The sequence below is a fragment of the Salmo trutta genome, chromosome 6 (assembly GCF_901001165.1).
Source record: "Salmo trutta chromosome 6, fSalTru1.1, whole genome shotgun sequence".
NCBI lineage: Eukaryota > Metazoa > Chordata > Actinopteri > Salmoniformes > Salmonidae > Salmo > Salmo trutta.
Genome location: NC_042962.1, coordinates 50,986,565 through 51,014,213, shown reverse-complemented (window position 1 = coordinate 51,014,213; position 27,649 = coordinate 50,986,565). Strand labels below are relative to the sequence as shown.

At 45.2% G+C, this 27,649-nt stretch overlaps 1 protein-coding gene across 2 annotated transcripts; it reads left to right on the top strand.

The window, feature by feature from the left end:
• Nucleotides 1-151: 151 nt before the first annotated feature.
• Nucleotides 152-27,010, top strand: LOC115196171 (uncharacterized). Of its 2 annotated transcripts, none has more exons than XM_029756796.1 (8): nt 152-336; nt 2,029-2,120; nt 14,027-14,274; nt 14,433-14,673; nt 14,791-14,887; nt 14,951-15,184; nt 15,495-15,670; nt 26,641-27,010. In XM_029756796.1, the coding sequence occupies exons 2-8, from the start codon at nt 2,038-2,040 to the stop codon at nt 26,858-26,860; spliced, it is 1,299 nt and encodes a 432-aa protein (XP_029612656.1). In that variant the 5' UTR covers nt 152-336; nt 2,029-2,037; the 3' UTR covers nt 26,861-27,010. The 2 variants fall into 2 exon arrangements, with proteins under 2 accessions (XP_029612656.1, XP_029612655.1); XM_029756795.1 differs by having other exon boundaries at nt 1,990-2,120.
• Nucleotides 27,011-27,649: the final 639 nt, after the last annotated feature.

Below are 27,649 nucleotides of genomic sequence, written 5' to 3'. Positions count from 1 at the left end.
CCAAATAAAATAATGATATGCATATTCTAGTTTCTGGGCATGTCATGACCTAGGTTTACCTATGGAAATGAAACGTATTTCTCGGCATTGTGTGACCCACAGGCGAGTGAGAGACAGAGAAAAAAAGAGGGCGAGCGACAGAGACAGAGAGAGGCTACTGCCGCATAAAATAGTAGACAGTGATATCCACACCATTTCCATGGTTTGGCTGCGTTTGGTGGATTCGACTAAACAATTTGAACTTTGAAAAAATATCAGTGCTTGGATGTGAATTTATCTACGCATCACTACCTTTTTGTGGATATAATTCACTCCTTTTCCTGGACTTACACACAGGTATATTCAGATCTTTCTTGAAATTGATTGATGTCGGTGCCGGAAATATATACGATATTCGCTTAAAAAAACATGAATAACTAGGCTACTTGCCGTTTCCAAGACATTGTTAAATACATTGTATAACTGTTTGTTTTTTATTATAGTCCCAAACACTACAAACCGGTTCTACCAGCAAGGGTGCGCTGTGACACAGGCCTTTCCTCTTTGCAAAATACACCCGTTTGCGATGTGACATTGAGCAGGAAACACGCGTATGAGATGTTCCCCACACCATTGTGGAAATGTATTTTTCCAATTACAGTACAGCTTCTAAGCAGACATTTCTGATTATTCCACATTTAGCTCTATCATCAGAGTTATACAGCAAGTAACTGCATGCTTTTCATGATCAGTAAACATCAATTGATCAAGTATTTTCATACATATGTGATAGTAACCTATTCATTTGGCATGAGCTACCTAGCTAGCTAAGCAAACAACGTGTCATTTAGCATATAATAGGTTCATGGAAAGAGTTTGACATCGGCAAGTCCTCCTCCTGGTAAAGTTGTCAGTCAGAACTACTGTCATCACCACTACATCCAGAACAGCGCTGCCAGGATCCTGATGAGAAACTGAAAGGTGTCATCATGTATTTGTTCGCAAACATCCTTTCTGAATTTAAAAGTAATCCAAGAAGTAACCATCTAGATTTTCAAAAGTATCTGTAATCTGATTACAATATTTTTGCTAATAACATAACTGATTACAGTTACCATCTAGGTGATATTTGTGTTGGGTGGGTCTTTCCAAATCGTCTTTCTTGATGGGAGGCTTATATTTGGTGTGGGGGTGATGTTTGCCAGGACAGGGAGCCAGGGAAGCGGATGGATCATAGTGTGCCAGATCCTAAATAAAACTAATCTTAACTGATCCAATCTGTAAGTGGTTAGATTCATTTCACCTGTTAATGACATGGTTATGCAGTTTAGACAGTTTAGTCTCATTTATCAATCTTTCCTACCTTGGCAGTCATTCTAACTGCAGATTGTGGGTGAGGCGCATGATGGCATTTAGCTGTGTGTCGACTCTGTGTGTGTGTGTGTGTGTGTGTGTGTGTGTGTGTGTGTGTGTGTGTTTGTGGTAAGCACAGAGACAGAAGAGGAAGCAGACCAAAATGGACTTCCTCATAGCAGTGGTTGATTTATTTTATTTGACAGTTTAACAAATACATACACATAGTACAAATCTAGACAGAGCTAATACAACAAAGTCAATTACTTATTTCCATTGTGTCCCTTGCTGTTGTTTTCATTCTGGTCCATGTGGATTTGATATGTTTTTCATGTCATACGTGCTCCCCTGCTGCAAAGCCACTATTGCCCTCTCTGGGACAAATAATGCTGAAAGTTGAAAGTTGAACTTGAGGCCCATTGAGTGTCATTAGATACAGTATTTTGCATGTCATGAATGTCTTAATTTCACTCTAAGGATCAGAGGCTGCGTTTAAACAGGCAGCCCAATTCTGATCTTTTGCCCAATTATGTGCAAAAGAGCTGATCTGATTGGTCAAAAGACCAATTTATGAGAAAGAACAGAATTGGGCTGCCTGTGTAAACGCAGCCAGGGAGCAAGTGCGACTACATTATTAACTTTCACTTCTCTTCAAAGGTCACCTCAATCTTCACCTTCTATAAACTACCTTCCTAGATCTGGCTCATGATGGTGAAGACGCGTATGTTCCCTTTACTGATAGTTTCTGCTCTGGCAGTTATGGTCTACTTCATCTTCACATTGTCCAGGTACCGTGAAGCCTCTGCCGTACAATCAATAAATAAAAGTGTGATCAGTAATAAAAGTGCCAAAACATTGTCTGGGACACACATTTCTGCTGTAGAAATACAACATGTGTCCATGATTCCTCAGGTCACAGCCAGGCAACCACCAGCACCTCTAGCCGCACCACATCTCTGACCAGTCCATCACGCCTGTCAACGACACCAAACACTTCATGGTGGGGGCCTACAAGGAACATCGTTTGGAGGGAAGCTTCGTACGCATCATCAGTATCTTCAGACGAGACTCTGTCAAGCCTCTGTACTGTGTGTTCTACTGTGGGAGTCACTGGGCTAATGGAATGAAGGCTGAAGTCCAGATGCACTCTGATCACTTTGGTACCTGCTATTTACTATTTGGTTTTAGCCCTGCACTGACACACCTGAATTAACAACTGAATCAATGAAATAAGGGGCTTGGTGTTTCGCTGATTAGTTTGTTGATTTAGTTTACACTATACAGTAATTATATGTCCCTGTTCTATATTGGGATAAAGGTTTCCGCTTCGTGACGACCGACGTCCTTTGTCTGAATCTTCCCGACTGCAACCCGTCACACGTGACCCTCGCCACACAAGCTGACGCCAAGCTCGCTCAGAACCAAACCTTCCTCCGCATCCAGAACCTTGTGAAAAGGGAGGAAGAGGAGTTTCAGTTCAACTTCACTGTCTGTTGGTCCAATTTATTTGGTGATTATAACAACGTGCTTCAGGTCACCCAGACTCTGGAGATGTACAAGTGAGTATTGATTGAGTGATTGGTTCATTGATTGATGGATTGCTTGATTGTTTGATTGATGGATTGCTTGATTGGTTAATTGATTGGTTAATTGATTGATTGATTGCTATGTTGCAGGTTGTTGGGAGTGCAGCATGTTGTGGTGTATAACACCAGCTGTGGACCAGACCTGGAGAGACTGCTACAGAGTTACACACAGGAGGGCTTTGTGGAGGTAGGAATGAATTGATTGAATGGATGGATAGATAGGATTCATTAACTGATTGATTGAATGCAGGTGGTGCCCTGGCCTATCGACCAACACATGAACCCGTCCCGTGGGTGGCAGCCCAGTGAACATGGAGGGGACATCCACTACTACGGCCAGTTGACCACTCTAAATGACTGTGTCTACAGACATATGTATCAGTCACGCTATGTACTGCTGAACGACATCGATGAGATTATAGCTCCATACCAGCATCAAACCCTGCCCCAGATGATGGATGTACTTCAGAGGCAAAACTCAAAGGTAGGGGGAGGACTCAGGGAAGTACGGTGTATGTGTGTAGATCATTACGTGTGTAGTATGCATATGTTAGGCTGTGTTTACACAGGCATCCCAATGCAGATTTTTTTCCTCAATTATTTGGCACATCTGAAAGAAATGTGATATTTTCCCCAATTTGTAAACAGCATTTTTCAGTGTGAATGTGCAAGTCTGATATGAGTCAAAATACAATAGTGTGGACAGTGAGAAAAATAGATCACATATGAAGGAAAATAATCTGAATTAATTCTCTCTCTCTTTCGCCTTCTCTCACTCCACCCTCCATCTCCCCAGGCCGAAGTGTTCCTCATAGAGAACCACATCTTCCCTAAGTCCCAGTTTGAGCCCAGTGGAAGGTTTGAACGACCCCGCTGGCGGGATGTTCCAGGGATCAACATCATGGAGCACATCTACAGAGAGGAGCCAGACTATCGCATCTACCACCCCTCCAAGATGATAGTACGGCCCAGGTTAGAATCTACCACCCCTCCAAGATGATAGTACAGCCCAGGTTAGAATCTACCACCCCTCCAAGATGATAGTACGGCCCAGGTTAGAATCTACCACCCCTCCAAGATGATAGTACAGCCCAGGTTAGAATCTACCACCCCTCCAAGATGATAGTACGGCCCAGGTTAGAATCTACCACCCCTCCAAGATGATAGTACAGCCCAGGTTAGAATCTACCACCCCTCCAAGATGATAGTACGGCCCAGGTTAGAATCTACAACCCCTCCAAGATGATAGTACAGCCCAGGTTAGAATCTATCACCCCTCCAAGATGATAGTACAGCCCAGGTTAAAATCTACAACCCCTCCAAGATGATTGTACAGCCCAGGTTAGAATTTACCACCCCTCCAAGATGATAGTACAGCCCAGGTTAGAATCTACAATCCCCTACAAGATGATAGTACAGCCCAGGTTAGAATCTACAACCCCTACAAGATGATAGTACAGCCCAGGTTAGAATCTACAACCCCTACAAGATGATAGTAAAGCCCAGGTTAGAATCTACAACCCCTCCAAGATGATAGTACAGCCCAGGTTAGAATCTACAACCCCTCCAAGATGATAGTACAGCCCAGGTTAGAATTGACCACCCCTCCAAGATGATAGTACAGCCCAGGTTAAAATTTACCACCCCTCCAAGATGATAGTACAGTCCAGGTTAGAATCTACAATCCCTCCAAGATGATAGTACAGCCCAGGTTAGAACCTACAATCCCTACAAGATGATAGTACGGCCCAGGTTAGAATCTACCACCCCTCCAAGATGATAGTACAGCCCAGGTTAGAATCTACCACCCCTCCAAGATGATAGTACAGCCCAGGTTAAAATTTACCACCCCTCCAAGATGATAGTACAGCCCAGGTTAGAACCTAATACCCCTCCAAGATGATACTATGGCCCAGAGTAGTATACTAAGAAGCTAACTAGATATACTCAGAATTTTCAGTGGATATTGCTTGTCCTCCTGCCGCTCACTCTAGCAGACTTATAACTGCTCATGCATGTCGCACGTGGCTAGTCGAACTCCGAACTCTTCAGAGACAAAGCTGAAACATAAATCCATGGGCAAGTCAGTGCCACATTTAAATTCTTTCCAAAATCAACATTAAATCTTGCAAATTCTGCAGGTTATGGAGTGAAAAAGGTTATTAGAAGTGCCGTCTTTCTGTCACGTTCTGACCAGTAAAGGGGTTATTTGTTATTGTAGTTTGGTCAGGATATCGACAGATAGACTGATATAGAGATGGACAGAGTGATAGACAGAGTGATATGTAGATGGGCATATTGATATAGAGAGTGACAGAGTGATATAGAGAGATGGACAGAGTGATATAGACAGACAGACAGTGATATAGACAGCCAGTGATATAGAGACAGACAGAGTGATAGACAGACAGTGATATAGAGATGGACAGAGTGATATAGACAGACAGACAGTGATATAGACAGTGTCACAGCTGTCTTCAGAAAGGGACCAAAATGCAGCAGAGTTAATGTTCAGTATCATTTAATTCAAAAAAAGATCACTGGAACACTACAAAAACAAGAAAATACCGACAGCTAAACAGTACTGACAGCATATCACACTGAACAGAAACAATTACCCACAACCCCAAAGAAAAACACACACTCCTATATAGGACTCCCAATCAATGGCAACTCAACACACCTGCCTTCAATTGGGAGTCCTAATCACCAACAACCATTCACACACACACAAAAACCCTGTCACATCCTGACCAAAACTAATCCAATTGCTCCCTCTGCTGGTCAGGATGTGACAGTACCCCCCCCTCTCAAGGTGCAGACCCCGTAATGCACCTTACAAAAAGAAAACAAAAAATCCCCAATACCCCAACAAAACCAATAAACAATAACCCCTAAACAATAAGGGAGGGAAGGGAGGGTGGCTGCCGTCAACGAAGGCACTGTGCTACACCCTCCCTCCCCAACCCACCTATCCTGGAGGTGGCTCAGGTGCGGGACATAAACCTTGCTCCACCTTCGGCATCGTCCACTTTGGTGGCGCCGATAGCTGCGCCGGGCAGATGGGCCACTCGAGCTGACCCTGGCAGACGGACCACTCGGGCTGGGCCGGAGGACAGGCGGGCCACTCGGGCTGGGCCGGAGGACAGGCGGGCCACTCTGGCAGACCCGGAGGGCAGTCGGGCCACTCTGGCAGACCCGGAGGGCAGTCGGGCCACTCTGGCAGACCCGGAGGGCAGTCGGGCCACTCTGGCAGACCCGGAGGGCAGTCGGGCCACTCTGGCAGACCCGGGCCACTCTGGCAGACCCGGAGGGCAGTCGGGCCGCTCTGGCAGACCCGGAGGGCAGTCGGGCCGCTCTGGCGGACCCGGGGGGCAGTCGGGCCGCTCTGGCAGCCCCGGAGGGCAGTCGGGCCGCTCTGGCAGACCCGGAGGGCAGTCGGGCCGCTCTGGCAGACCCGGAGGGCAGTCGGGCCGCTCTGGCAGACCCGGAGGGCAGTCGGGCCGCTCTGGCAGACCCGGGGCAGTCGGGCCGCTCTGGCATCTCCGGGCAGTCGGGCCGCTCTGGCATCTCCGGGCAGTCGGGCCGCTCTGGCATCTCCGGGCAGTCGGGCCGCTCTGGCATCTCCGGGCAGTCGGGCCGCTCTGGCATCTCCGGGCAGTCGGGCCGCTCTGGCATCTCCGGGCAGTCGGGCCGCTCTGGCATCTCCGGGCAGTCGGGCCGCTCTGGCATCTCCGGGCTGGCAGGCAGCTCTGGCGACTCCTGCTGGCAGGCAGGCAGCTCTGGCGACTCCTGCTGGCAGGCAGGCAGCTCTGGCGACTCCTGCTGGCAGGCAGGCAGCTCTGGCGACTCCTGCTGGCAGGCAGGCAGCTCTGGCGACTCCTGCTGGCAGGCAGGCAGCTCTGGCGACTCCTGCTGGCAGGCAGGCAGCTCTGGCGACTCCTGCTGGCAGGCAGGCAGCTCTGGCGACTCCTGCTGGCAGGCAGGCAGCTCTGGCGACTCCTGCTGGCAGGCAGGCAGCTCTGGCGACTCCTGCTGGCAGGCAGGCAGCTCTGGCGACTCCTGCTGGCAGGCAGGCAGCTCTGGCGACTCCTGCTGGCAGGCAGGCAGCTCTGGCGACTCCTGCTGGCAGGCAGGCAGCTCTGGCGACTCCTGCTGGCAGGCAGGCAGCTCTGGCGACTCCTGACTGGCAGGCAGGCAGCTCTGGCGACTCCTGACTGGCAGGCAGGCAGCTCTGGCGACTCCTGACTGGCAGGCAGGCAGCTCTGGCGACTCCTGACTGGCAGGCAGCTCTGGCGACTCCTGACTGGCAGGCAGCTCTGGCGACTCCTGACTGGCAGGCAGCTCTGGCGACTCCTGACTGGCAGGCAGCTCTGGCGACTCCTGACTGGCAGGCAGCTCTGGCGACTCCTGACTGGCAGGCAGCTCTGGCGACTCCTGACTGGCAGGCAGCTCTGGCGACTCCTGACTGGCAGGCAGCTCTGGCGACTCCTGACTGGCAGGCAGCTCTGGCGACTCCTGACTGGCAGGCAGCTCTGGCGACTCCTGACTGGCAGGCAGCTCTGGCGACTCCTGACTGGCAGGCAGCTCTGGCGACTCCTGACTGGCGAGGCTGGGCTGACACACTAGACGCCTGATGCGTGGGGCTGGTACTGGACGTGCCAGCCTGGAGACACGCACCTCCATGCTAGTGCGGGGAGCTGGCCTGGGGCTCCATTCTTGCCCCGCAAAACTGCCCTTGTGCCCCCCCCAAAAAAAATATTGGGGCTGCCTCTCGAGTTTCCTAAACTCTTCCATCGCCCTGGAAACGCTCCTCCTTAGCTCTGCCCACGGCCATCCTTCCTCCTCGTTCCTCTGCTGCTTGGTCCTGGTTTGGTGGGTAATTCTGTCACAGCTGTCTTCAGAAAGGGACCAAAATGCAGCAGAGTTAATGTTCAGCATCATTTAATTCAAAAAAAGATCACTGGAACACTACAAAAACAAGAAAATACCGACAGCTAAACAGTACTGACAGCATATCACACTGAACAGAAACAATTACCCACAACCCCAAAGAAAAACACACACTCCTATATAGGACTCCCAATCAAAGGCAACTCAACACACCTGCCTTCAATTGGGAGTCCTAATCACCAACAACCATTCACACACACACAAAAACCCTGTCACATCCTGACCAAAACTAATCCAATTGCTCCCTCTGCTGGTCAGGATGTGACAGACAGACAGTGATATAGACAGACAGTGATATAGAGATGACAGAGTGATATAGACAGACAGTGATATTTTTAAATTTTTTTTAATTTATTTCACCTTTATTTAACCAGGTAGGCAAGTTGAGAACAAGTTCTCATTTACAATTGCGACCTGGCCAAGATAAAGCAAAGCAGTTCGACAACATAGAAGAACACAGAGTTACACATGGAGTAAAACAACATACAATCAATGATACAGTAGAAAAAAATAAGACTATATACAATGTGAGCAAATGATGTGAGATAAGGGAGGTAAAGGCAAAAAAGGCCATGGTGGCAGAGTAAATAAAGTATAGCAAGTAAAACACTGGAATGGTAGATTTGTTATTTGAAGAAAGTTCAAAGTTAAAATATAAATAATATGGTGCAAAGGAGCAAAATAAATAAAATAAATAAATAAAGTAGGGGAAGAGGTAGTAGTTTGGGCTAAATTATAGATGGGCTATGTACAGGTGCAGTGGTCTGGGAGCTGCTCTGATAGCTGGTGCTTAAAGCTAGTGAGGGAGATAAGTGTTTCCAGTTTCAGAGATTTTTGTAGTTCGTTCCAGTCATTGGCAGCAGAGAACTGGAAGGAGAGATGACCAAAGGAGGAGTTGGCTTTAGGGGTGACCAGAGAGATATACCTGCTGGAGTGCGTGCTACAGGTGGGTGCTGCTATGGTGACCAGTGAGCAGAGATAAGGGGGGACTTTACCTAGCAGTGTCTTGTAGATTACATTTACATTTTAGTCATTTAGCAGACGCTCTTATCCAGAGCGACTTACATTTCATACATTTTTTTTCTGGCCTGGCCCCCCGTGGGAAACGAACCCACAACCCTGGCGTTGCAAACACCATGCTCTACCAAGTGAGCTACAGGGAAGGCTGACCTGGAGCCAATGTATTTGGCAACAATTATGAAGCGAAGGCCAGCCAACGAGAGCGTACAGGTCGCAGTGGTGGGTAGTATATGGGCTTTGGTGACAAAACGGATGGCACTGTGATAGACTGCATCCAGCTTGTTGAGTAAGGTTTTGGAGGCTATTTTGTAAATGACATCGCCGAAGTCGAGGATTGGTAGGATGGTCAGTTTTACGAGGGCAAGTTTGGCAGCATGAGTGAAGGATGCTTTGTTGCGAAATAGGAAGCCAATTCTAGATTTAACTTTGGATTGGAGATGATTGATGTGAGTCTGGAAGGAGAGTTTACAGTCTAACCAGACACCTAGGTATTTGTAGTTGTCCACAAATTCTAAGTCAGAACCGTCCAGAGAAGTGATGCTGGACAGGCGGGCAGGTGCAGGCAGCGATCGGTTGAAGAGCATACATTTAGTTTTACTTGTATTTAGGAGCAGTTGGAGACCATGGAAGGAGAGTTGTATGGCATTGAAGCTCGTCTGGACGGTTGTTAACACAGTGTCCAAAGAAGGGCCAGAAGTATACAGAATGGTGTCGTCTGCGTAGAGGTGGATCAGACATTCACCAGCAGCAAGAGCGACATCATTGATGTATACAGAGAAAAGAGTTGGCCCAAGAATTGAACCCTGTGGTACCCCCATAGAGACTGCCAGAGGTCCGGACAGCAGGCCCTCCGATTTGACACACTGAACTCTATCAGAGAAGTAGTTGGTGAACCAGGCGACGCAATCGTTTGAGAAACCAAGGCTACTGAGTCTGCCGATGAGGATGTGGTGATTAACCTCTATGGGACCGGCGGGACGAATTCGTCCCACCTACGTAACAGCTAGTGTAATCCTGTGGCGCGATTTTTAAAACGTTTGAAATGCTATTACTTCAATTTCTCAAACATATGACTATTTTACAGCTATTTAAAGACAAGACTCTCGTTAATCTAACCACATTGTCCGATTTCAAAAAGGCTTTACAACGAAAGCAAAACATTAGATTATGTCAGCAGAGTACCCAGCCAGAAATAATCAGACACCCATTTTTCAAGCTAGCATATAATGTCACAAAAACCTAAACCACAGCTAAATGCAGCACTAACCTTTTATGATCTTCATCAGATGACACACCTAGGACATTATGTTATACAATACATGCATGTCTGTTCAATCAAGTTCATATTTATATCAAAAACCAGCTTTTTACATTAGCATGTGACGTTCAGAAAAAGCATACCCCCGCAAACTTCCAGGGAATTTACTAACAATTTGCTAAATTACTCACGATAAACGTTCACAAAAAGCATAACAATTATTTTAAGAATTATAGATACATTACTCCTCTATGCACTCGATATGTCCGATTTTAAAATAGCTTTTCGGATGAAGCACATTTTGCAATATTCTAAGTACATAGCCCAGCCATCACGGGCTAGCTATTTAGACACCCGGCAAGTTTAGCCTTCATCAAAATCATATTTCCTATAAGAAAAATGGTCTTACCTTTCCTGTTCTTCGTCAGAAGGCACTCCCAGGACTTCTACTTCAATAACAAATGTAGGTTTGGTCCCAAATAATCCATCGTTATATCCAAACAGCGGCGTTTTGTTCGTGCGTTCTAGACACTATCAGAATGCTAAATCACGGTCGTCCGCATTCCGCAGAACGTGACATAAAATTTCTAAATATTCCATTACCGTACTTCGAAGCATGTCAACCGCTGTTTAAAATCAATTTTTATGCAATTTATCTCGTAGAAAAGCGCTAATATTCCGACCGGGAATCTGCAATTAGCTAAACAGCCGAATGAAAATACTCCACGGGGGCGAATCGCGCACGCGCCTAATTCTATTGTCCACTGATGGGACACTTGGAAAAGGAGATAATGTGTTTCAGCTTGAGGCTGCCTCGTCATCGTTCAGGTTTTTCCCGGGTTCTGAGAGCCTATTGGAGCCCTAGGAATTGTCACGTTACAGCTAAGATCCTGACTCTTCAATAAACAGAAGCAAGAACAACAACACCTTGTCAGACAGGGTACTTCCTGCATGAAACCTTCTCAGGTTTTTGCCTGCCATAGGAGTTCTGTTATACTCAGAGACACCATTCAAACAGTTTTAGAAACTTTAGGGTGTTTTCTATCCAAACCTGAACAATAATATGCATATTCTAGCTTCTGAGTTGGTGTAGGAGGCAGTTAAAAACGGGCACATATTTTTTCCAAAATTCTCAATGCTGCCCCCAAGCCCGTAGAGGTTAAGAGTTGTGAGAATGTGTACCACATACTTGTGAAAATAGTACCAAAGCTATTAAAACAAACTGTAGAGAATATTTGTGTGTGTGTGTGTGCGTGTGCGCACGAGTGTGCTGTCTATCAGTGGGGAGCATTGAAACTGGCATTACTCTCTAAAGTTCACCTGACAAATTGACAGGCAGACAGACAGCATTAGCCTAGGCCACTACAAGACAGACAATTACAAGAGCTTGGGAATAGGAAGTTCTATCTGCAAAAATATTATTCTGAGATAATTGGCTTTAAAGTTTCCGAACCAACATTGGTTTGAATGGTGTCAGTAATTTGTATCTTTTCAACTTAAAATGAATTGTGGTATTAAAATAGTTAGAGAACATTGAACAGAACAAGGCTATGTCAATAGCTACATTTTCACCAAAATGCAGATAGAACCTTATCATCCCAAACCATACAAACAGGATTTCCCAGCCAGGATGCAGGCATACGCCCATGTGAGATGTCATGACCTAGGTTTACCTATGGAAATGAAACGTATTTCTCGGCATTGTGTGACCCACAGGCGAGTGAGAGAGAGAAAAAAAGAGGGCGAGCGACAGAGACAGAGAGAGAGAGAGGCTACTGCCGCATAAAATAGTAGACAGTGATATCCACACCATTTCCATGGTTTGGCTACGTTTGGTGGATTCGACTAAACAATTTGAACTTTGAAAAAATATCAGTGCTTGGATGTGAATTTATCTACGCATCACTACCTTTTTGTGGATATAATTCACTCCTTTTCCTGGACTTACACACAGGTATATTCAGATCTTTCTTGAAATTGATTGATGTCGGTGCCTGAAATATATACGATATTCGCTTTAAAAAACATGAATAACTAGGCTACTTGCCGTTTCCAAGACATTGTTAAATACATTGTATAACTGTTTGTTTTTTATTATAGTCCCAAACACTACCAACCGGTTCTACCAGCAAGGGCGCGCTTTGACACAGGCTTTTCCTCTTTACAAAATACACCCGTTTGCGATGTGACATTGAGCAGGAAACACGCGTATGAGATGTTCCCCACACCATTGTGGAAATGTATTTTTCCAATTACAGTACAGCTTCTAAGCAGACATTTCTGATTATTCCACATTTAGCTCTATCATCAGAGTTATACAGCAAGTAACTGCATGCTTTTCATGATCAGTAAACATCAATTGATCAAGTATTTTCATACATATGTGATAGTAACCTATTCATTTGGCATGAGCTACCTAGCTAGCTAAGCAAACAACGTGTCATTTAGCATATAATAGGTTCATGGAAAGAGTTTGACATCGGCAAGTCCTCCTCCTGGTAAAGTTGTCAGTCAGAACAACTGTCATCACCACTACATCCAGAACAGCGCTGCCAAGATCCTGATGAGAAACTGAAAGGTGTCATCATGTATTTGTTCGCAAACATCCTTTCTGAATTTAAAAGTAATCCAAGAAGTAACCATCTAGATTTTCAAAAGTATCTGTAATCTGATTACAATATTTTTGCTAATAACATAACTGATTACAGTTACCATCTAGGTGATATTTGTGTTGGGTGGGTCTTTCCAAATCGTCTTTCTTGATGGGAGGCTTATATTTGGTGTGGGGGTGATGTTTGCCAGGACAGGGAGCCAGGGAAGCGGATGGATCATAGTGTGCCAGATCCTAAATAAAACTAATCTTAACTGATCCAATCTGTAAGTGGTTAGATTCATTTCACCTGTTAATGACATGGTTATGCAGTTTAGACAGTTTAGTCTCATTTATCAATCTTTCCTACCTTGGCAGTCATTCTAACTGCAGATTGTGGGTGAGGCGCATGATGGCATTTAGCTGTGTGTCGACTCTGTGTGTGTGTGTGTGTGTGTGTGTGTGTGTGTGTGTGTGTGTGTGTGTGTGTGTGTGTGTGTGTTTGTGGTAAGCACAGAGACAGAAGAGGAAGCAGACCAAAATGGACTTCCTCATAGCAGTGGTTGATTTATTTTATTTGACAGTTAAACAAATACATACACATAGTACAAATCTAGACAGAGCTAATACAACAAAGTCAATTACTTATTTCCATTGTGTCCCTTGCTGTTGTTTCCATTCTGGTCCATGTGGATTTGATATGTTTTTCATGTCATACGTGCTCCCCTGCTGCAAAGCCACTATTGCCCTCTCTGGGACAAATAATGCTGAAAGTTGAAAGTTGAACTTGAGGCCCATTGAGTGTCATTAGATACAGTATTTTGCATGTCATGAATGTCTTAATTTCACTCTAAGGATCAGAGGCTGCGTTTAAACAGGCAGCCCAATTCTGATCTTTTGCCCAATTATGTGCAAAAGAGCTGATCTGATTGGTCAAAAGACCAATTTATGAGAAAGAACAGAATTGGGCTGCTTGTGTAAACGCAGCCAGGGAGCAAGTGCTACTACATTATTAACTTTCACTTCTCTTCAAAGGTCACCTCAATCTTCACCTTCTATAAACTACCTTCCTAGATCTGGCTTATGACGGTGAAGACGCGTATGTTCCCTTTACTGATAGTTTCTGCTCTGGCAGTCATGGTCTACTTCATTTTCACATTGTCCAGGTACCGTGAAGCCTCTGCCGTACGATCAAGAAATAAAAGTGTGATCAGTAATAAAAGTGCCAAAGCATTGTCTGGGACACACATTTCTGCTGTAGAAATACATCTGTCCATGATTCCTCAGGTCACAGCCAGGCAACCACCAGCACCTCTATCCGCACCACATCTCTGACCAGTCCATCACGCCTGTCAACGACACCAAACACTTCATGGTGGGGGCCTACAAGGAACATCGTTTGGAGGGAAGCTTCGTACGCATCATCAGTATCTTCAGACGAGACTCTGTCCAGCCTCTGTACTGTGTGTTCTACTGTGGGAGTCACTGGGCTAATGGAACGAAGGCTGAAGTCCAGATGCACTCTGATCACTTTGGTACCTGCTATTTACTATTTGGTTTTAGCCCTGCACTGACACACCTGAATTAACAAATGAATCAATGAAATAAGGGGCTTAGTGTTTCGCTGATTAGTTTGTTGATTTAGTTTACACTATACAGTAATTATATGTCCCTGTTCTATATTGGGATAAAGGTTTCCGCTTCGTGACGACCGACGTCCTTTGTCCGAATCTTCCCGACTGCAACCCGTCACACGTGACCCTCGCCACACAAGCTGACGCCAAGCTCGCTCAGAACCAAACCTTCCTCCGCATCCAGAACCTTGTGAAAAGGGAGGAAGAGGAGTTTCAGTTCAACTTCACTGTCTGTTGGTCCAATTTATTTGGTGATTATAACAACGTGCTTCAGGTCACCCAGACTCTGGAGATGTACAAGTGAGTATTGATTGAGTGATTGGTTCATTGATTGATGGATTGCTTGATTGTTTGATTGATGGATTGCTTGATTGGTTAATTGATTGGTTAATTGATTGATTGATTGCTATGTTGCAGGTTGTTGGGAGTGCAGCATGTTGTGGTGTATAACACCAGCTGTGGACCAGACCTGGAGAGACTGCTACAGAGTTACACACAGGAGGGCTTTGTGGAGGTAGGAATGAATTGATTGGATGGATGGATAGATAGGATTCATTAACTGATTGATTGAATGCAGGTGGTGCCCTGGCCTATCGACCAACACATGAACCCATCCCGTGGGTGGCAGCCCAGTGAACATGGAGGGGACATCCACTACTACGGCCAGTTGACCACTCTAAATGACTGTGTCTACAGACATATGTATCAGTCACGCTATGTACTGCTGAACGACATCGATGAGATTATAGCTCCATACCAGCATCAAACCCTGCCCCAGATGATGGATGTACTTCAGAGGCAAAACCCAAAGGTAGGGGGAGGACTCAGGGAAGTACGGTGTATGTGTGTAGATCATTACATGTGTAGTATGCATATGTTAGGCTGTGTTTACACAGGCATCCAAATGCAGATTTTTTTTCCTCAATTATTTGGCACATCTGAAAGAAATGTGATATTTTCCCCAATTTGTAAACAGCATTTTTCAGTGTGAATGTGCAAGTCTGATATGAGTCAAAATACAATAGTGTGGACAGTGAGAAAAATAGATCACATATGAAGGAAAATAATCTGAATTAATTCTCTCTCTCTTTCACCTCTCACTCCACCCTCCATCTCCCAAGGCCGAAGTGTTCCTCATAGAAAACCACATCTTCCCTAAGTCCCAGTTTGAGCCCAGTGGAAGGTTTGAACGACCCCGCTGGCGGGATGTTCCAGGGATCAACATCATGGAGCACATCTACAGAGAGGAGCCAGACTATCGCATCTACCACCCCTCCAAGATGATAGTACGGCCCAGGTTAGAATCTACCACCCCTCCAAGATGATAGTACAGCCCAGGTTAGAATCTACAACCCCTCCAAGATGATAGTACAGCCCAGGTTAGAATCTACCACCCCTCCAAGATGATAGTACAGCCCAGGTTAGAATCTACAATCCCTACAAGATGATAGTACGGCCCAGGTTAGAATCTACAATCCCTACAAGATGATAGTACAGCCCAGGTTAGAATCTACAACCCCTCCAAGATGATAGTACGGCCCAGGTTAGAATCTACAATCCCTACAAGATGATAGTACAGCCCAGATTAGAATCTACAACCCCTCCAAGATGATAGTACAGCCCAGGTTAGAATCTACAACCCCTCCAAGATGATAGTACAGCCCAGGTTAAAATCTACCACCCCTCCAAGATGATAGTACAGCCCAGGTTAGAATCTACCACCCCTCCAAGATGATAGTACGGCCCAGGTTAGAATCTACAATCCCTACAAGATGATAGTACGGCCCAGGTTAGAATCTACAATCCCTACAAGATGATAGTACAGCCCAGGTTAGAATCTACAACCCCTCCAAGATGATAGTACAGCCCAGGTTAGAATCTACAATCCCTACAAGATGATAGTAAAGCCCAGGTTAGAATTTACCACCCCTCCAAGATGATAGTACGGCCCAGGTTAGAATTTACCACCCCTCCAAGATAATAGTACGGCCCAGGTTAGAATTTACCACCCCTCCATGATGATAGTACAGCCCAGGTTAGAATCTACCACCCCTCCAAGATGATAGTACAGCCCAGGTTAAAATCTACCACCCTCCAAAATGATAGTACAGCCCAGGTTAGAATTTACCACCCCTCCAAGATGATAGTACAGCCCAGGTTAGAATCTACAACCCCTCCAAGATGATAGTACAGCCCAGGTTAGAATCTACCACCCCTCCAAAATGATAGTACAGCCCAGGTTAGAATCTACAATCCCTACAAGATGATAGTACAGCCCAGGTTAGAATCTACCACCCCTCCAAGATGATAGTACAGCCCAGGTTAGAATCTACAATCCCTACAAGATGATAGTACAGCCCAGGTTAGAATCTACCACCCCTCCAAGATGATAGTACAGCCCAGGTTAGAATCTACAATCCCTACAAGATGATAGTACAGCCCAGGTTAGAATCTACCACCCCTACAAGATGATAGTACGGCCCAGGTTAGAATCTACAATCCCTACAAGATGATAGTACAGTCCAGGTTAGAATTTACCACCCCTCCAAGATGATAGTACGGCCCAGGTTAGAATCTACAAACCCTACAAGATGGTAGTACAGCCCAGGTTAGAATCTACAATCCCTCCAAGATGATAGTACAGCCCAGGTTAGAATCTACAACCCCTACAAGATGATAGTACAGCCCAGGTTAGAATCTACAGTCCCTACAAGATGATAGTACAGCCCAGGTTAGAATCTACAATCCCTCCAAGATGATAGTACAGCCCAGGTTAGAATCTACAACCCCTCCAAGATGATAGTACGGCCCAGGTTAGAATCTACCACCCCTCCAAGATGATAGTACAGCCCAGGTTAGAATCTACAACCCCTCCAAGATGATAGTACGGCCCAGGTTAGAATCTACCACCCCTCCAAGATGATAGTACAGCCCAGGTTAGAATCTACAACCCCTCCAAGATGATAGTACAGCCCAGGTTAAAATCTACAATCCCTACAAGATGATAGTACAGCCCAGGTTAGAATTTACCACCCGTCCAAGATGATAGTACAGCCCAGGTTAGAATCTACAATCCCTACAAGATGATAGTACAGCCCAGGTTAGAATCTACAATCCCTACAAGATGATAGTACAGCCCAGGTTAGAATCTACCACCCCTCCAAGATGATAGTACAGCCCAGGTTAGAATCTACAATCCCTACAAGATGATAGTACAGCCCAGGTTAGAATCTACCACCCCTCCAAGATGATAGTACAGCCCAGGTTAGAATTTACCACCCCTCCAAGATGATAGTACAGCCCAGGTTAGAATCTACCACCCCTCCAAGATGATAGTACAGCCCAGGTTAGAATCTACAATCCCTCCAAGATGATAGTGAGGCGCAGGTTAAAATTTACCACCCCTACAAGATGATAGTACAGCCCAGGTTAGAACCTACAATCCTTACAACATGATAGTACGGCCCGGGTTAGAATCTACCACCCCTCCAATATGATAGTACAGCCCAGGTTAGAATCTACCACCCCTCCAAGATGATTGTACAGCCCAGGTTAAAATCTACAATCCCTACAAGATGATAGTACAGCCCAGGTTAGAATTTACCACCCCTCCAAGATGATAGTACAGCCCAGGTTAGAATCTACAATTCCTACAAGATGATAGTACAGCCCAGGTTAAAATCTACAATCCCTACAAGATGATAGTACAGCCCAGGTTAGAATTTACCACCCCTCCAAGATGATAGTACAGCCCAGGTTAGAATCTACAATCCCTACAAGATGATAGTACAGCCCAGGTTAGAATCTACAATCCCTACAAGATGATAGTACAGCCCAGGTTAGAATCTACCACCCCTCCAAGATGATAGTACAGCCCAGGTTAGAATCTACAACCCCTCCAAGATGATAGTAAGGCCCAGGTTAGAATCTACCACCCCTCCAAGTTGATAGTACAGCCCAGGTTAGAATCTACCACCCCTCCAAGATGATAGTACAGCCCAGGTTAGAATCTACAACCCCTACAAGATGATAGTACAGTCCAGGTTAGAATTTACAATCCCTACAAGATGATAGTACAGCCCAGGTTAGAATCTACAACCCCTACAAGATGATAGTACAGCCCAGGTTAGAATTTACCACCACTACAAGATGATAGTACAGCCCAGGTTAGAATCTACAATCCCTCCAAGATGATAGTGCGGCGCAGGTTAAAATTTACCACCCCTACAAGATGATAGTACAGCCCAGGTTAGAACCTACAATCCCTACAAGATGATAGTACGGCCCGGGTTAGAATCTACCACCCCTCCAATATGATAGTACAGCCCAGGTTAGAATCTACCACCCCTCCAAGATGATAGTACAGCCCAGGTTAAAATCTACAATCCCTACAAGATGATAGTACAGCCCAGGTTAGAATTTACCAACCCTCCAAGATGATAGTACAGCCCAGGTTAGAATCTACAATCCCTACAAGATGATAGTACAGCCCAGGTTAAAATCTACAATCCCTACAAGATGATAGTACAGCCCAGGTTAGAATTTACCACCCCTCCAAGATGATAGTACAGCCCAGGTTAGAATCTACAATCCCTACAAGATGATAGTACAGCCCAGGTTAGAATCTACAATCCCTACAAGATGATAGTACAGCCCAGGTTAGAATCTACCACCCCTCCAAGATGATAGTACAGCCCAGGTTAGAATCTACAACCCCTCCAAGATGATAGTAAGGCCCAGGTTAGAATCTACCACCCCTCCAAGTTGATAGTACAGCCCAGGTTAGAATCTACCACCCCTCCAAGATGATAGTACGGCCCAGGTTAGCATCTACAACCCCTCCAAGATGATAGTACAGCCAAGGTTAGAATCTACAACCCCTCCAAGATGATAGTACAGCCCAGGTTAGAATCTACAACCCCTACAAGATGATAGTACAGCCCAGGTTAGAATATACAATCCCTACAAGATGATAGTACAGCCCAGGTTAGAATCTACAACCCCTACAAGATGATAGTACAGCCCAGGTTAGAATTTACCACCCCTACAAGATGATAGTACAGCCCAGGTTAGAATCTACAATCCCTCCAAGATGATAGTGCGGCGCAGGTTAAAATTTACCACCCCTACAAGATGATAGTACAGCCCAGGTTAGAACCTACAATCCCTACAAGATGATAGTACTGCCCAGGTTAGAATCTACCACCCCTCCAAGATGATAGTACAGCCCAGGTTAAAATCTACAATCCCTACAAGATGATAGTACAGCCCAGGTTAGAATTTACCACCCCTCCAAGATGATAGTACAGCCCAGGTTAGAATCTACAATCCCTACAAGATGATAGTACAGCCCAGGTTAAAATCTACAATCCCTACAAGATGATAGTACAGCCCAGGTTAGAATTTACCACCCCTCCAAGATGATAGTACAGCCCAGGTTAGAATCTACAATCCCTACAAGATGATAGTACAGCCCAGGTTAGAATCTACAATCCCTACAAGATGATAGTACAGCCCAGGTTAGAATCTACCACCCCTCCAAGATGATAGTACAGCCCAGGTTAGAATCTACAATCCCTACAAGATGATAGTACAGCCCAGGTTAGAATCTACCACCCCTCCAAGATGATAGTACAGCCCAGGTTAGAATTTACCACCCCTCCAAGATGATAGTACAGCCCAGGTTAGAATCTACCACCCCTCCAAGATGATAGTACAGCCCAGGTTAGAATCTACCACCCCTCCAAGATGATAGTACAGCCCAGGTTAGAATCTACAACCCCTCCAAGATGATAGTACAGCCCAGGTTAAAATCTACCACCCCTCCAAGATGATAGTACAGCCCAGGTTAGAATTTACCACCCCTCCAAGATAATAGTACGGCCCAGGTTAGAATTTACCACCCCTCCATGATGATAGTACAGCCCAGCTTAGAATCTACCACCCCTCCAAGATGATAGTACAGCCCAGGTTAAAGTCTACAATCCCTACAAGATGATAGTACAGCCCAGGTTAGAATTTACCACCCCTCCAAGATGATAGTACAGCCCAGGTTAGAATCTACAACCCCTCCAAGATGATAGTACAGCCCAGGTTAGAATCTACAATCCCTACAAGATGATAGTACAGCCCAGGTTAGAATCTACCACCCCTACAAGATGATAGTACGGCCCAGGTTAGAATCTACAATCCCTACAAGATGATAGTACAGCCCAGGTTAGAATTTACCACCCCTCCAAGATGATAGTACGGCCCAGGTTAGAATCTACAAACCCTACAAGATGGTAGTACAGCCCAGGTTAGAATCTACAATCCCTCCAAGATGATAGTACAGCCCAGGTTAGAATCTACAACCCCTACAAGATGATAGTACAGCCCAGGTTAGAATCTACAGTCCCTACAAGATGATAGTACAGCCCAGGTTAGAATCTACAATCCCTCCAAGATGATAGTACAGCCCAGGTTAGAATCTACAACACCTCCAAGATGATAGTACGGCCCAGGTTAGAATCTACCACCCCTCCAAGATGATAGTACAGCCCAGGTTAGAATCTACAACCCCTCCAAGATGATAGTACGGCCCAGGTTAGAATCTACCACCCCTCCAAGATGATATTACAGCCCAGGTTAGAATCTACAACCCCTCCAAGATGATAGTACAGCCCAGGTTAAAATCTACAATCCCTACAAGATGATAGTACAGCCCAGGTTAGAATTTACCACCCCTCCAAGATGATAGTACAGCCCAGGTTAGAATCTACAACCCCTCCAAGATGATAGTACAGCCAAGGTTAGAATCTACAACCCCTCCAAGATGATAGTACAGCCCAGGTTAGAATCTACAACCCCTACAAGATGATAGTACAGTCCAGGTTAGAATCTACAATCCCTACAAGATGATAGTACAGCCCAGGTTAGAATCTACAACCCCTACAAGATGATAGTACAGCCCAGGTTAGAATTTACCACCCCTACAAGATGATAGTACAGCCCAGGTTAGAATCTACAATCCCTCCAAGATGATAGTACGGCCCAGGTTAAAATTTACCACCCCTCCAAGATGATAGTACAGCCCAGGTTAGAATCTACAATCCCTCCAAGATGATAGTGAGGCGCAGGTTAAAATTTACCACCCCTACAAGATGATAGTACAGCCCAGGTTAGAACCTACAATCCTTACAAGATGATAGTACGGCCCGGGTTAGAATCTACCACCCCTCCAATATGATAGTACAGCCCAGGTTAGAATCTACTACCCCTCCAAGATGATTGTACAGCCCAGGTTAAAATCTACAATCCCTACAAGATGATAGTACAGCCCAGGTTAGAATTTACCACCCCTCCAAGATGATAGTACAGCCCAGGTTAGAATCTACAATCCCTACAAGATGATAGTACAGCCCAGGTTAAAATCTACAATCCCTACAAGATGATAGTACAGCCCAGGTTAGAATTTACCACCCCTCCAAGATGATAGTACAGCCCAGGTTAGAATCTACAATCCCTACAAGATGATAGTACAGCCCAGGTTAGAATCTACAATCCCTACAAGATGATAGTACAGCCCAGGTTAGAATCTACCACCCCTCCAAGATGATAGTACAGCCCAGGTTAGAATCTACAACCCCTCCAAGATGATAGTAAGGCCCAGGTTAGAATCTACCACCCCTCCAAGTTGATAGTACAGCCCAGGTTAGAATCTACCACCCCTCCAAGATGATAGTACAGCCCAGGTTAGAATCTACAACCCCTACAAGATGATAGTACAGTCCAGGTTAGAATCTACAATCCCTACAAGATGATAGTACAGCCCAGGTTAGAATCTACAACCCCTACAAGATGATAGTACAGCCCAGGTTAGAATTTACCACCCCTACAAGATGATAGTACAGCCCAGGTTAGAATCTACAATCCCTCCAAGATGATAGTACGGCCCAGGTTAAAATTTACCACCCCTCCAAGATGATAGTACAGCCCAGGTTAGAATCTACAATCCCTCCAAGATGATAGTGCGGCGCAGGTTAAAATTTACCACCCCTACAAGATGATAGTACAGCCCAGGTTAGAACCTACAATCCCTACAAGATGATAGTACGGCCCGGGTTAGAATCTACCACCCCTCCAATATGATAGTACAGCCCAGGTTAGAATCTACCACCCCTCCAAGATGATAGTACAGCCCAGGTTAAAATCTACAATCCCTACAAGATGATAGTACAGCCCAGGTTAGAATTTACCAACCCTCCAAGATGATAGTACAGCCCAGGTTAGATTCTACAATCCCTACAAGATGATAGTACAGCCCAGGTTAAAATCTACAATCCCTACAAGATGATAGTACAGCCCAGGTTAGAATTTACCACCCCTCCAAGATGATAGTACAGCCCAGGTTAGAATCTACAATCCCTACAAGATGATAGTACAACCCAGGTTAGAATCTACAATCCCTACAAGATGATAGTACAGCCCAGGTTAGAATCTACCACCCCTCCAAGATGATAGTACAGCCCAGGTTAGAATCTACAACCCCTCCAAGATGATAGTAAGGCCCAGGTTAGAATCTACCACCCCTCCAAGTTGATAGTACAGCCCAGGTTAGAATCTACCACCCCTCCAAGATGATAGTACGGCCCAGGTTAGCATCTACAACCCCTCCAAGATGATTGTACAGCCAAGGTTAGAATCTACTACCCCACCAAGATGATAGTACAGCCCAGGTTAGAATCTACAACCCCTACAAGATGATAGTACAGCCCAGGTTAGAATCTACAACCCCTACAAGATGATAGTACAGCCCAGGTTAGAATTTACCACCCCTACAAGATGATAGTACAGCCCAGGTTAGAATCTACAATCCCTCCAAGATGATAGTACGGCCCAGGTTAAAATTTACCACCCCTCCAAGATGATAGTACAGCCCAGGTTAGAATCTACAATCCCTCCAAGATGATAGTGCGGCGCAGGTTAAAATTTACCACCCCTACAAGATGATAGTACAGCCCAGGTTAGAACCTACAATCCCTACAAGATGATAGTACTGCCCAGGTTAGAATCTACCACCCCTCCAAGATGATAGTACAGCCCAAGTTAAAATCTACAATCCCTACAAGATGATAGTACAGCCCAGGTTAGAATTTACCACCCCTCCAAGATGATAGTACAGCCCAGGTTAGAATCTACAATCCCTACAAGATGATAGTACAGCCCAGGTTAAAATCTACAATCCCTACAAGATGATAGTACAGCCCAGGTTAGAATTTACCACCCCTCCAAGATGATAGTACAGCCCAGGTTAGAATCTACAATCCCTACAAGATGATAGTACAGCCCAGGTTAGAATCTACAATCCCTACAAGATGATAGTACAGCCCAGGTTAGAATCTACCACCCCTCCAAGATGATAGTACAGCCCAGGTTAGAATCTACAATCCCTACAAGATGATAGTACAGCCCAGGTTAGAATCTACCACCCCTCCAAGAATAGTACAGCCCAGGTTAGAATTTACCACCCCTCCAAGATGATAGTACAGCCCAGGTTAGAATCTACCACCCCTCCAAGATGATAGTACAGCCCAGGTTAGAATCTACCACCCCTCCAAGATGATAGTACAGCCCAGGTTAGAATCTACCACCCCTCCAAGATGATAGTACAGCCCAGGTTAGAATCTACAACCCCTCCAAGATGATAGTACAGCCCAGGTTAGAATCTACCACCCCTCCAAGATGATAGTACGGCCCAGGTTAGAATCTACAATCCTTCCAAGATGATAGTACAGCTCAGGTTAGAATCTACAACCCCTCCAAGATGATAGTAAGGCCCAGGTTAGAATCTACCACCCCTCCAAGTTGATAGTACAGCCCAGGTTAGAATCTACCACCCCTCCAAGATGATAGTACGGCCCAGGTTAGAATCTACAACCCCTCCAAGATGATAGTACAGCCAAGGTTAGAATCTACAACCCCTCCAAGATGATAGTACAGCCCAGGTTAGAATCTACAACCCCTACAAGATGATAGTACAGCCCAGGTTAGAATCTACAATCCCTACAAGATGATAGTACAGCCCAGGTTAGAATCTACAACCCCTACAAGATGATAATACAGCCCAGGTTAGAATTTACCACCCCTACAAGATGATAGTACAGCCCAGGTTAGAATCTACAATCCCTCCAAGATGATAGTACGGCCCAGGTTAAAATTTACCACCCCTCCAAGATGATAGTACAGCCCAGGTTAGAATCTAAAATCCCTCCAAGATGATAGTGCGGCGCAGGTTAAAATTTACCAACCCTACAAGATGATAATACAGCCCAGGTTAGAACCTACAATCCCTACAAGATGATAGTACGGCCCAGGTTAGAATCTACCACCCCTCCAAGATGATAGTACAGCCCAGGTTAGAATCTACCACCCCTCCAAGATGATAGTACGCCCAGGTTAAAATCTACAATCCCTACAAGATGATAGTACAGCCCAGGTTAGAATTTACCACCCCTCCAAGATGATAGTACAGCCCAGGTTAGAATCTACAATCCCTCCAAGATGATAGTACAGCCCGGGTTAAAATTTACCACCCCTCCAAGATGATAGTACAGCCCAGGTTAGAATCTACAATCCCTCCAAGATGATAGTACGGCGCAGGTTAAAATTTACCACCACTACAAGATGATAGTACGGCCCAGGTTAGAATCTACCACCCCTCCAAGATGATAGTACAGCCCAGGTTAGAATCTACCACCCCTCCAAGATGATAGTACAGCCCAGGTTAAAATTTACCACCCCTCCAAGATGATAGTACAGCCCAGGTTAGAACCTAATACCCCTCCAAGATGATACTATGGCCCAGAGTAGTATACTAAGAAGCTAACTAGATATACTCAGAATTTTCAGTGGATATTGCTTGTCCTCCTGCCGCTCACTCTTGCAGACTTATAACTGCTCATGCATGTCGCACGTGGCTAGTCGAACTCCGAACTCTTCAGAGACAAAGCTGAAACATAAATCCATGGGCAAGTCAGTGCCACATTTAAATTCTTTCCAAAATCAACATGAAATTAAAGCTATCTTGCAAATTCTGCAGGTTATGGAGTGAAAAAGGTTATTAGAAGTGCCGTCTTTCTGTCACGTTCTGACCAGTAAAGGGGTTATTTGTTATTGTAGTTTGGTCAGGACGTGGCAGGGGGGTATTTGTTTTATGTGGTTTGGGGTGTGTGTTTATGTAGAGGGGTGTTAGTATATTTCTATGATTTCGTCTAGTCTTTTTAGTTCTATGTTTAGTTTATTGATTTGGATGCAGCTGTTCCTCGTTGCCTCTGATTGAAGGTCCTATATAGAGGGGTGTGTTTTGTTTGGATTTTGTGGGAAGTTGTGATTGCATAGCTGTGTTTAGCCTGTAATCCTGTTCGTTTGTACGGTTTGTTTTCATAGTTAAGTGTTCAAAAAGAAATATATAATGAGCACTCAACCCGCTGCGCTTTGGTCCACTTACTACGACGACCGTTACACTTTCTTTAATTACGTATCGTTCATGCCGTCTTTGGTGTGTTTATCAATGCACAAGCACCTTTTTTCCCCTACAACAAATAAAATAATTTTATAAAGTCATACAAAAGTCATACTGTGAGTGATGTTTCAAATGCATACTGTCATTACTAAATGTGTAATGTGATAGCTATTTTAATACTACCATTTTTTTACACAAAAAAGCATTTGGTTAAGCAGGTTAGTTCCTAAGGATACTTTGCCATAGAAGTGTACCTGGATAAAAGGTGAGCCACATTTGTGAGTAATATCTCGAGTTGAGCTCAGAGTTTGTAGTATAGGGCTCTGGTTAGAATCTACCAAACCAACAAGATGAATGTACGAGCCAGGTTAGAATAGAATACAACCTCTGTCTAACAACCCCAGGGCAATGGAGCAGACATCGGTCCACTCTGTCTAACAACCCTTCTGTGTCTCTGACCCCAGGGCAGTGGAGCAGACGTCGGTCCACTCTGTCTAACAACCCTTCTGTGTCTCTGACCCCAGGGCAGTGGAGCAGACGTCGGTCCACTCTGTCTAACAACCCTTCTGTGTCTCTGACCCCAGGGCAGTGGATTAGACATGAGTCCACTCTGTCTAACAACCCTCCTGTGTCTCTGACCCCAGGGCAGTGGATTAGACATCAGTCCACTCTGTCTAACAACCCTTCTGTGTCTCTGACCCCAGGGCAGTGGAGCAGACATCAGTCCACTCTGTCTAACAACCCTCCTGTGTCTCTGACCCCAGGGCAGTGGAGCAGACGTCGGTCCACTCTGTGCTGCGTAACTTCGGGCAGACAGTGAAGGTTCCTCCTAACGTGTGTCATATCATCCATGTCAGAGTTCCCCTACGAGGAGGACTGACCAAGGAGGAGCTGCATGAAGACAAGAGGATCTGGGACTACGAGAAACAACTGGTGCCTAATGTAGATAAAGCATTGGAGAAGGCAGGACTACTGCGCATGTGAATGGATTTGCTTCATGCTGAACCAAACCTGCAGAGAAGTTTAGCCCCACACTTGAACGCTCTTAGTTGTTGCAGACATTGAATCGCTATGCTGTGTACTTTGTGCCTCTACGTCATATCGCTGATTCCAGGGGCAAAAATCTGATATCAACTTTGGAGGGGACAATTACATGAAATTTTCTCAAGAGCAATTCCTGAGGGGGACACCAAAAGTAGTGCTGTAACACATAGCCTACATTGAAATATGGTAAATGTATATTGAGGAACCAAAGAAATAAGGTGTTTGCCGTACTCCTAACTACCGGTACGCAAAACAACACAACTAATCACAACAGCAATACCATTGCCTTTAACAAATCTTAGTTCAGTCACCAGTTTAAGTTGAGAGTGGGGGTATCCATGGCATTTTCCAATTATGTTCCTATTTTACAAGTCAAAAAAATTGAGAACCTTTCATAATGTTGCCAAACAAAGACTCAACAAACTTCCCTGAAACTCCCTGTCTCTGCCAGTCTGTCCCTGCATATCTGTCCCCAACTCTGCTGTCTGTGTGCCATCTGTTGCCTGCTCTGCCTAATGACATCATTGTGAAACATTTCCATTAGAATTTAATTTCTTTCTTATGAACATTTTATCAAGTAGTCTTTGAGATATTAGGCTACTAGGGTTCTTACTTTGCGTTTTGGTGTACTGAAAAATACTCTGATGTCCGTCTTTTATTTTTCTGCCATTTTTCTACCTGGCTGGCTGCCTGGCTACATGTGTGTGTAGGTTATTTACAGTAGGAGAT